The sequence below is a fragment of the Dysidea avara genome, chromosome 10 (genome assembly GCF_963678975.1).
Source record: "Dysidea avara chromosome 10, odDysAvar1.4, whole genome shotgun sequence".
Classification (NCBI taxonomy): domain Eukaryota; kingdom Metazoa; phylum Porifera; class Demospongiae; order Dictyoceratida; family Dysideidae; genus Dysidea; species Dysidea avara.
The window spans coordinates 24,389,223-24,400,047 of record NC_089281.1 but is presented as its reverse complement, the minus strand read 5'-3'; the positions used below and the strand labels follow the sequence as shown (position 1 = coordinate 24,400,047).

At 38.8% G+C, this 10,825-nt stretch overlaps 2 protein-coding genes across 3 annotated transcripts; one reads left to right on the top strand and one right to left on the bottom strand.

The window, feature by feature from the left end:
• Positions 1–118: 118 nt before the first annotated feature.
• On the bottom strand, positions 119–5,754 carry LOC136236680 (uncharacterized). Of its 2 annotated transcripts, none has more exons than XM_066026909.1 (4): positions 5,636–5,754; positions 760–891; positions 511–709; positions 119–459 (listed from the first exon to the last, which is right to left on the bottom strand). In XM_066026909.1, exons 1-4 carry the CDS (start codon positions 5,638–5,640, stop codon positions 340–342), a joined length of 456 nt encoding a protein of 151 aa, XP_065882981.1. In that variant the 5' UTR covers positions 5,641–5,754; the 3' UTR covers positions 119–339. The 2 variants fall into 2 exon arrangements, with proteins under 2 accessions (XP_065882981.1, XP_065882982.1); XM_066026910.1 differs by lacking the exon at positions 5,636–5,754 and adding an exon at positions 1,057–1,515.
• A 65-nt stretch (positions 5,755–5,819) lies between these two features.
• LOC136236598 (uncharacterized) lies at positions 5,820–10,524 on the top strand. Its single transcript, XM_066026815.1, has 3 exons — positions 5,820–5,916; positions 6,135–6,539; positions 8,421–10,524. The coding sequence occupies exons 1-3, from the start codon at positions 5,887–5,889 to the stop codon at positions 10,380–10,382; spliced, it is 2,397 nt and encodes a 798-aa protein (XP_065882887.1). The 5' UTR covers positions 5,820–5,886; the 3' UTR covers positions 10,383–10,524.
• Positions 10,525–10,825: the final 301 nt, after the last annotated feature.

Below are 10,825 nucleotides of genomic sequence, written 5' to 3'. Positions count from 1 at the left end.
AATATTACAAACACACAGTGGATGAAAAGCATTGCTCTCAGGATGGTCACTGTATATGGAGTAGACGTCAATGGGTATATTGTAAGTATTTGTGATGATATTAATGATTAGTCTTTATCTTGTACATGCAGAAAACACAGTTTATCACAGATAAGTACAACTACTATTTATAATTATATGTATATACTAGGGTAATAGTTCACAGTAAATGTGTTATAGTGCTTTTGAATAGTTTGTGAATAAATCAAATGACTTGTTATATAATAAGTCTCTATCAGCAATATAGTTGTATGATTACATCTACATGACATTTTAATGGTCCACATTGTTTCCTCTCAGTCAAGTTAGAGGTAGTAAGTGTAGAAACTGATAGAATTTCTGCCATGACTTTCTGACGTGAGCATTAAACTCAGTTTTGAGAAGTGACTGCATTGTCTCTATAATGGCCTCCTCCAAAGCCTGTAATGTTGGTATAATTAGTATACTAATGTAGTAGTTGTTGTAACTTACATAGTAGCCTTCAATTTCCACTCCTTCAATAAAGTTCATTTCTGATGAAAGACATTTTAGCCAGTGAGTATTGTGGATCATGTATACAATTGTGTTGGTAGCCTTAGCAATCATGTGACAATACTCCTGCATCCCTTCCATGCCATTCTCAAACATGTTTTCACAGTAGTCATCCAAACCAGGTGTTAGCTCTAGCAGTCTGAAGAGAGTGGTATAATTATGTGTAAATCTTATGAAATTGTAACATACTTTTTACACAGTTCTACTCCCATTGTTTTCAGTCCAATTTTGACAACCTTCTTCCAACTATCTTCCACTGCACTAGTGTACCACACTGGTAGAGTAATTGGTTCCATGATGTAACCAGTCTTCTTTACGAATCTATATATAGATGGACTGCTTTAAACAGCCGTTGATGTGAACAATGATAAAATCTTTTCTATAGTCATAACACTCATTACAGTAATGTCACACAGCTTATGCATCTATATCCATTACAGTGTATTCTCTACAGATCAGAACAGACAAAACTTATATATTATGTACCTGTATTGAGTGTTCTATATCAGTCTTTGAATAGTAGTAGTTATAGTCCTGATAGCAGCTATAATACTGTATTAAACAACTCCACAAGATTGCCTAGTACCTGACTAATTCTTGCAACTAACAAGTATGTGAAGTTAAAGAAACTCATCAATGATCACAGCATATTTGTATATCAACAACTACCAGTGTATATTGTATGTTATTTTCTCTCCTGACTGTCCACACATTAGGGGTGGTCACTGTCAATTGACCAATTATCATTTTACTTACCACACATTACTAAGCCATTACTGAGCTAAATTTGCTAACTTCCAACACATGACATGTCTTGGTTTTTACCATAGAACACAAGCTGACACTCACCAGACCTGTGAAAACAGGGCATGTGAGTGTTCAAATTTGCCTATTGGTACAGTCTGGTACACAGAGCTTTTAATGATGATACCAAACCATACATGTTTGTTCTTCACACCTTCAATATTATCTGATAGGTTGAAAATTTTAGCTTTAGTGAAAACTGCTTGCATGACTTCTTTAACTGTTTTCTCAGGTATTAGCTCAGGGTGGACATACTGTATTTAAAAATGTGTGTACATACCATTTTTATGTATAAGTGTATGTGGCAATTACTATTGTGTTTGTCCCCTGCCTGAACTATTATACAATGCTAGTAAAATTGTATTTATAAACTCAAAAACTATTTACTATATATTGGTATTGCAAGATCAATGTTTATACACTTAACTCAATATCATGCATTAACTACAATGTTATAATGCAGGAACACATCACATAAAGAAGCTTGCAGTCAATTTCAGGGATCTGGTAAGACAACAAGTGAAGAAACATATAACTTAACACAATGCGCTAGCATGTGTATCAAACATGTAATGTTGTTTGCAATTGGTTACTTGCGTTGGCTATCAAATACAAAATGCTTTTATGTTCTTCTGCATCCACACATGCTTGCATTACACTCCAATATTTCCTACTTTTCTTAGTGATATTATTAAACATTTAGTCAGTGATTGCTCTATTAGAGTATTTCACTAAATGCTGACTATTCTATTAGATAGTATCAATCTGTATTTCAAGTGACTGCTCTATATTAGGAGTACCAAATTGTTTATGTAGCAGTATGGTTTAGTTAAGGAGATCCAACAGATCCCAGTCCAGGGAAGCTCTGGAATTAAAAATTCTGTGTTAGTAGGAGACAGTTGTGTGGACAGTATGAGTAGGAGACAGCAATGTATATAGACAGCCTGCTCGAACAGTAATCTCATAGCTCTGACAGACATAAGCAAATGTGTCCAACCTAAATGTCTAATCTCAATTGGAACAAGTTTAGCGATTAATCCAGAATGTTGAAGTCATGCAATAAGGTGCCTTATCGATCTTTCTTTTGAGCTCTTGTAGCCAATATAATGTTGTTGGGGATAGTCAGTTTCAAACAAACAGATGGAGTCATCAGAAAACCAGACCAAATCAGGCCTGCTAAAGGTGGTAGAAAGATTGGTAGGGATGGTACTAGGAGGGATGATACTGGCTGTTTCAGACTCCCTGTATTTACAGGCCTAGCCTTCTCACAGGTCCCTAGCGGGATAGCATTTAATATAAGATAGCCAACATAATATCCATGAACCAAAACTGAATCATGTCTCTGCCCTGATCAAGTAAAACAGAACATAATATTATACAGTAAAGATAACAAGGGCTTGACAAAGTCCACATGTAGGGTTCTTCCACCTGGCTAGGGTTGGTAGAGTATCAAAACTAGCATAAAGCATGCAAGAAAGACAGTTATATCTCAAACATTGATCTCTCTTCCAGTTTGCTCCAGAGTGACAATATTATTCTGAATAGTTAATGGCTTATAGCTTGATTCCTGTAAATGATGATGTGTATGGTCCTTGAATGTAGCAAAGTTGGCAATTGAAGCCTTAACAGCAGATAGGACAATGGGAGAATTCAAAAATTTAGCCTTCTAGTTGAGATCAAATTTGGCAACAATTTTTACTGTAGATTTTATTGAATTAGCAATTTATTCTCATTATAATAATATTATGTTGAAACTTTCAGAATTTGAAGCATGTGTGCTTTTGTAATTTTATTAGCTTATAAATTGATGCTAACAGATCAACTACAGCCATGGCCAGCAATATCAATCTATGTTGCAACTGTTCTCAATTTATTTTCACCACAAGAGGGAAATTCCTTTTTAGATCATTAATATAAAGAGATAGTGTATGTACTTCAATTGTTTATATACACTGTATGATGATAAACCTACATACCCTCAAATGCAGAAAGACAGTGGTCACATTAAGTTACCTATACGTTATTTAAACAGGAATTAAGTAGACATAAGTGGGTAGCTTGATCACTGTATAAATATAGAAATACTGGTATAGTGCAGGGGGGTCCAGACACTGTAGCCATGAGATGCTGATCATTTAAGGTTTTAGTTCCGATCCAAGCAAGCACCACTGACAATACCCACTATGCAGTGTATATTTTTAATAAGTATAAATTGTCAATTTTCAGTTAAGCAATTGGTTTGGCAGGACGTTTGGCTTAGTGGTGAGATAGCAATACATGGGTCAAAAAGAATTAAGGGGTTAAAAGAATTAAGGGGTTTATAGTTTTTAGCTCACGCACACACACACCCGCATGCAGGTCTATACTTGCAATGAAAATCATTTAGATGTTCCATGTTGTAGAGTAGCTAAATGAGTTAGTATTTCAATTTTAGCACCATGAATGATTGGCCATCTCTCAGTGAGTTTTCTCTACATCCATGGCTCTGGCTTGTGATTACATGCTGTTCAATTCTTAAATGAACGATTATAATTAGTGGGGCATTGGCCTAGATTCATGCATGGCTTAAGGCTTAATGCCTGCATAGTGACTGATGTGAAACCATTGCTACAGCCTATACTCAGCTACATACTGTACCAGGGAACAGTATGCAGCCATTCATGCATGGGTGATGCATGCTGGTTGTCTTCTCATAATTTGATCCCATGCATGCATGTTATGATCAAATATCTATGAAGTGGTCAACTGTATATAAATATGCAATTTATAGTCAAGCATGCATATAGCTAAGTATATAAGGGTATGTTTTAAAAGTAAGAGCATATACATAGCTAGCTGTTCCCAATAAAATTAATATCAAACGGTATGGTTGTCTTTTCTTTTATCTGCAATCAGGCTGCTCATCTTCTTCATCCAATGAAACCATATCGACCCAACACTACTATAAAAGGTATATACCAGCTAGATGGCTACTTAGGTACAGCAACTTCGCAATTGGGATCCCGTTCGTTACCACGCCCATCAAATAAAGATCTATAGGTAGATTAATAGTGATAGAGTACGATTACCACACCTCTTAACAATCTAGCTATTTACTTGACAGTAAACAAGATGACCTCACTCCTTATTGGTCTAACTAGCTGCACACCTCTTGGCTGACTCGAGATACTCTAATACAACAGTCATGTGTGATACTCTAATAGAACAGTCACAAGTTGCACTGTAGCTAGCTGTGCTACAACAAAAAACTAAACAAACCAGTACTATTAAAAAAATTGTTAATTTAGAAATGAAGTAGGGGTCCATGCAATAAAAAGCAGTGAAACAAGAGATGAATGATGGTATTACAGCATAGCTCGGTGGGAAAGTCCCTACTTTGGCATTATAGCTACAGTGGAACCCCTCTTATCCGGGTGGTCTGGTAACTACTGTCCGTATCTCAGAAATGTCCATAACTAAGAATAACATACTATTATCCTAAAAGTGACTAACTAAAATCCAAGTAATGTTGTTATTGCTATGCAGTTTAGTAGGCAGAGAGGGTTACTCCCCTTGGCTGTAAAAATGTAATATCACCTAGCAACCAAGTGGTAGTTATTACTAGTAGAATAAACAAGCTGCCAAACAGGTAAACACAACCTTTTGGCTCCCTCCTTGTGCCAAGTCACAATTTGGGCTGTCTGGACAATGGAGGTGCCTGGATAATAGAGGTCTGGATAAGGGAGGTTCCACTGTATAATAATCATTTGTTCAACCAGTGCCAAAGTAGGGACTTTCCCACCGAGCTATGTTGTAATACTATCATTCATCTCTTGTTTCACTACATTTTATTGCATAGATCCCTAGCTACTTAATTTCTAAATTAATATACTAGTTATATACAGTGGTGTTTTATCTATACACTGTAATATCTGAAGTGTGCGCATGCCCTGCAGCTGCATGCACACCAAAAATGTTCCAATATGCACACCATTGGAGACAGGTGTGTATATAAATGGGAGCGGTGCCGGCAAGTGGGCTACCTCAGAAGCTCCGACAGTGTAGCTACTCAGTGGGGTATTTGGTTACTATTGTAATGACTGCTCTATTAGAGTATTTGACTATGCCAATACTGACAGTTCAGTATCTTCAGTGATACTGCGTACATGCTAGTGCCAGTGCTCTTGAGGGGGTAAGGGGGCCGTACTAGGCCTGCACTAGATACCCGCCAGACTGATATACCACTGATCAGTCCGACATACCCGGCCCGGCTCGGACATACCTCATTTCAGCAGCCTGCACAGAGTCCCGGCCGGTTTCTTATCAGTGTTCATAGCTCAGGCACGTCCTGCCGACTCGGGGACGAAAAGAGAGAAAACTGGTGTCAGTGTTCTGGTGTGTGTAGCACGGCGCTTGCGCCTTTACAAAGGGTGGGCGAGCGCCAAAGCAGTGGCACGTGGAGTTTGGCGCGTTTTTTGGCCTGTTACAGCTGGAAGAGACTCGGAACGTGTGGTTAGGGTAAGCAGTGCAAGAATGTTCTTTCTATCCAGAAGAAATATTAAGGCAAGTCGAAGGAATACTGTAGTGTGTTCAGTTGGTTTTTGTGCTCATTTCCAGTTTCAGTCTCTCTTTAAGCGGTGTCCGGCTACTTGTTTAGAATAGAAATGGTAGCAGGGACTCATTGTGTAGGCATGCATGTGAAAAATAATCTGAACGACTAGTTTCTGCTCAGAAGTAATCTTCATACACAAAATTAATTTTGTTGTATTAAATGTTCACAGGACCCAATGGAGAAGCCTTACTACAAGACCATTGCTGATACATTAGACGCAGTGGAGAGACCAGGATGTTATGCTGCTGGTGGTTTGATCACTATGCCTTTACCATCACTGTCTGTTGCTGGCCGTATCCTTGGGCTCCCACTCTGCGAGGCACAAGCAAGGAATCTTATTGAGTTAGCAAGTAGAGCTCCCTTTGGAAGGGGTGAAGAGACAATAGTAGATACCAGTGTTCGGTGTACTTGGCAGCTCAGTCCTTCACAGTTTACAGTTAATAATCCTGATTGGCAGGAGAGTATACAGACATTGTTGGCTAGAGTTAAGGCAGACCTGGGGTGTACTGCAAGTCTTACTGTAACCTGTGAGCTCTACAAATTACTACTGTATGAACCAGGAGGCTTTTTCAAGGTTGGTAAATATAGTTTAAATTTTTGTGGGTTCATTAGACTGTCACCTTGTAATTGATTAGTCAGACACTCCTTGAGTCTATTAGTGAGATTCATTGAATGTCTGCCAGGGGTTGAGTCACTGATAGTGTAAATTGGATTTGCTTATTTAAGTCATCCAAGTGTGACCTCACAGAAGCATCATAACAACTAAAGAAAATGGCATAATGAATAGTGCTTCACCCACAATGAGTATTGCTTTGGTTTATCTATTGTGGCTGTATGCACATTATTTACTAAAGCCAAACCTAGTGTAGTTTACTGCTAGCAATGATACAAGCATGGTGCACTATTAATGCTACTATTGCATCTGTCTGACTCATTTAGCCTTGTTTTAAAAATAGCAACATTGACATGCAGTATGTAACATAGTGATATAGAGCATTGCCTGTATGTAGCCTTTCAGCATTCTGTGTATTCACTGTATTTAAGTGTTCAGTCTGATATACACAGTGTTACAAAGAAATACTATGAGAAGGACCTCTGCAATACAATTCCCATCAAATGTAGGGAAGCCGTCACGTGGCATTGCCGCAAATCAACACCTTGCGCTGTTAGCAAAGATAAATGGGACACAAAGGAGAACACAATGAAGCATACATCAGGGCTCAACCCAGAATATTAACCTAGAGGGGGCGAAGTAAGTTGCTTCGGATTCTAGGGGGGTCTGGGGGCATGCTCCCCCAGGAAAATTTTGAAAATTTAGGTGTAAATATACTCAATTTTGGTGAAATTTTACTGTGATGCCATTGAATATTGACCATTGGATTATACAACTTTGGGATCAATTAAACCTTTCCATTTCTCAAGGCTTTAGGTATAAACCTAGGGGGGGCAATAGCTAACCCAGAGGGGGCCTGTGCCCCCCCCCGCCCCCCCCTAGATTAACCCCTGTACATTGTATGTACTGTGGTATGCCAAAAGGCACCAGTCATGCAGGATGAAGCAACGTTGAACAGTGAAAATATCAAGCCCATAGCCATTATCAAGCTGTGCTTGTCTAAAAGGCATCATCAGTCAGAAAATTTCACTTAAAAAAACGAGAGAGAGAAAATTGTAGCTATGTGTCAGGTTGAACTTTGATTTGATACTGATCAGGTTATCAGTGGAACATGAAGATCAAATTGCATTATTACAGACATCATCCATAGTAATCAGACTGCCATGACTGCAGTGAATTGTGTATTTGCTAATGTAGTTTTAATTCTTTTTATCACTTCCTCTAAATGTCTCCTACGTTTTGTTTTGAAATATATATTATTAGTGAGTTTCATTATACCACATCAAAGGAATTAGGATACAAACTGCACAACCAAACCACATTCCAAATATTAATTACTGTCAAGCTAAGTGGCCAGCTCATTTAATTTCAGCTGTAGTTTTTAAAGGTTTTCAAATTCTACTATTTGGAAGCATATTGAGTCTCACTAAAGGTATGTGTGTGCTTTAACCAATACCGCCAAGTTAATATCAAAGATGGTGATAGTTATGGCAGAAAAGTGTTAACCTTTGTATTCCCTACAAAGTACACTGTTCATATAACAACTTCACATACAATACCTTTGAACTAACCAACAACTGTTTAGGTTCTGTTGTAATGATTAAGGTTCTTGTCATTGTTGTAGTGACCAAGACACTGTAGTGTGTCATACGTAGCTCCATACTACCTTTATGATGACTTGCTATGGAAATGTCCTCCACTTTCATAGTTTGCATATCAAATTGTGTGCATAACTACAAACAGCTTATAGTAAATGGGGCCATACCCATTTTCACAGCTAGGCTGTTTTGATATAGATACTACATTTTGTCTTAAGCTATGTGTTTGCTTTTCTACATGTAGCGTCATAGGGACACAGAAAAGGTGGACAACATGTTTGGCACTTTAGTCATCCAACTGCCATCAAATTATGAAGGTGGAGAGTTGATGGTGTTTCATCAGGGGAAGGAAACTCAGTTCAAGTTTTGTGGGCCTAGTGCCAGTAGCAAATTTTATTTTGGAGCATTCTATGCTGATTGTCAACACGAAGTGAAACCAGTCACCAAGGGGTATCGTTTGTGCCTGATATATAACTTGTTGTATTCAGGGGGTGACAAGTGTCCTGCTCCAGCTGACAATCACACTCAAGTGTCCACCATTGTTTCAGCGATGAGGGCATGGAATGAAGACATCGAATCGGAAGACTGCCCAAAAATGATGACTTATATGCTTGAACATCAATATTGTCCAGCCAGCTTGTCTTTTCGCTTATTGAAGAACACTGATAGAGCAGTAGCAGATGTGTTGATACAGGCCAATACTGAAGTTGACTTTAACCTCTTTGTGGGCAATGTAGAGCTCTCAGAGCAATGGTCAGCTTCCCATTATGGCAGGGGTCATTATAGCACTGACGATCTGTGTGATGAAGATTTTACAGCAGAGCATCTGAGGGCTTATGATGACAAGAAGATATCCTCTAGCATTAGTCTTGAAAAGGAGTGTGTTGTGCCTGAAGAGTTTTTCAAGGATGTTGATCCGTACAAAGAGGACTTTCAAGAAGCCACGGGGAACGAAGGGGCTACTGTTGACAAGCAGTACCACTGGGCAGCACTGTTGTTTTGGCCTGTTAGAAAGTGTACCACTGTGATTGGTGTTAGCAACATGATCGAGCTGTTTGAGCAAGATGTCAAGAGGAACCAGAAAGATGCTGGCTTGGTGCCAGTTGCCAAAGATATTATAAAAGAATTACCACGTTCATCTGTAAAGTCATCCCTCAAATTTTTGCAGACTTTACTACTGATTGGCAAAGTAGAATTGATTGTCGAATGTCTGGATGTCATTGTTGCAAATATGGACAAGTATAACTATTATGTTGACGATACTTCTTTCTCCAGTGTTATTTCAGCAATTGGTTGCAAACATGGATGGGGTATCCTCAAGTCCCCATTGAAAGCTACCTTTGAGAAGTGCACATCAAACAAAGTTGAGAAGTACTGTGAGTTTTTGTTGAAGATTTCTTCCAAAATATCAGATGAAGGAAAGAAAGATGTTTGCAAGTGCCTTGCTGGTGTTTTTATCAATTACTTGATCAGCGAGCAAGATGCCACTCCTGTCAGCCCGACGTCACATTCATGGAGTTACTACAGGTTTTCTAGTGTTACCAGAGATGTTAACAGGAACAAGGAGTTTGTGTGTCAGCTAGTGTCCATCCTTACAATTTTGGGTTGCAGTGATTTGCTTGTCTCGTTTGTTGACACTGCAAGAGTAAAGCCTGTACGATACCCAGTTTTAGAAACACTGGGACCAGCAGTTCTGGTTATTAATAAGACAACAGAGATTGACAGAGAAGGACCTCTGAATGTGTTGCTGGCTTACTGCATTTCCACCTTAGAAGCTTCCGCTAATAAAGTATTGGCTGCACCGTCTAGCCTTACTCGTCCTGTGAAGTTTTCATGTATGTGCAGTGACTGTTTAGAGCTCAGACGGTTCATGCTACATCCCAATGAAGTGCAATATCGTTTCAAGATTGGCAAGAAGCGTAGACAGCACCTTCACCAGCAGTTAGATAGTACTGGAGCTGATGCCACTCACGTCACAGAGCACTTTGGTAACCCTCACACACTGGTAGTCACCAAGACACAGACGTCATATGAAAAAAATGTTAGTACACGTCAAAAGGAACAAACTTTGTTAGCTGCTTTACAACCACTGGGTGAATCACAAGGATACGAGCCATCAGCAAAGAAGCAAAGGGCAGAAGGTGACATCCAAATTGCTTGTGGTATTCCAAATAGTGCTGGCCCGTCATATGTTGATCTAACATAACCATAGTTCAAGAATAGTACCTGACACATTACACTAGGTTTTATGATGATTACTGTTCATGTGTGTAGCTAGTACTACACACAAATCATATAGTGTGTATATCCTTAATCTGACCTTAGAAGACAAGTGTTTTGTGTATGTACTACTAAATACAGTGGCTGAAATTATATTACATGTTCACCTCTTTCCTAACTTCCATAACTATGTGTTTTGTGACATGTTGGGTATCTAAACCATTTATACACACTAGGGGGAGGGGGTAATTTGGTTTCACATGAGATACTTTGCCATAATGAAAAGCTACTCTCTTGAGTTCCTATGAATAAATACATGAAGTTGACATCCTGCCCATGGATTTTTTCTCCTTTCTGTGACTTCAAACACTTGATAATTAAAACAGGCTGTAGGACCAAGCATCCTACAGACCTTCAGTTGTATGCTTT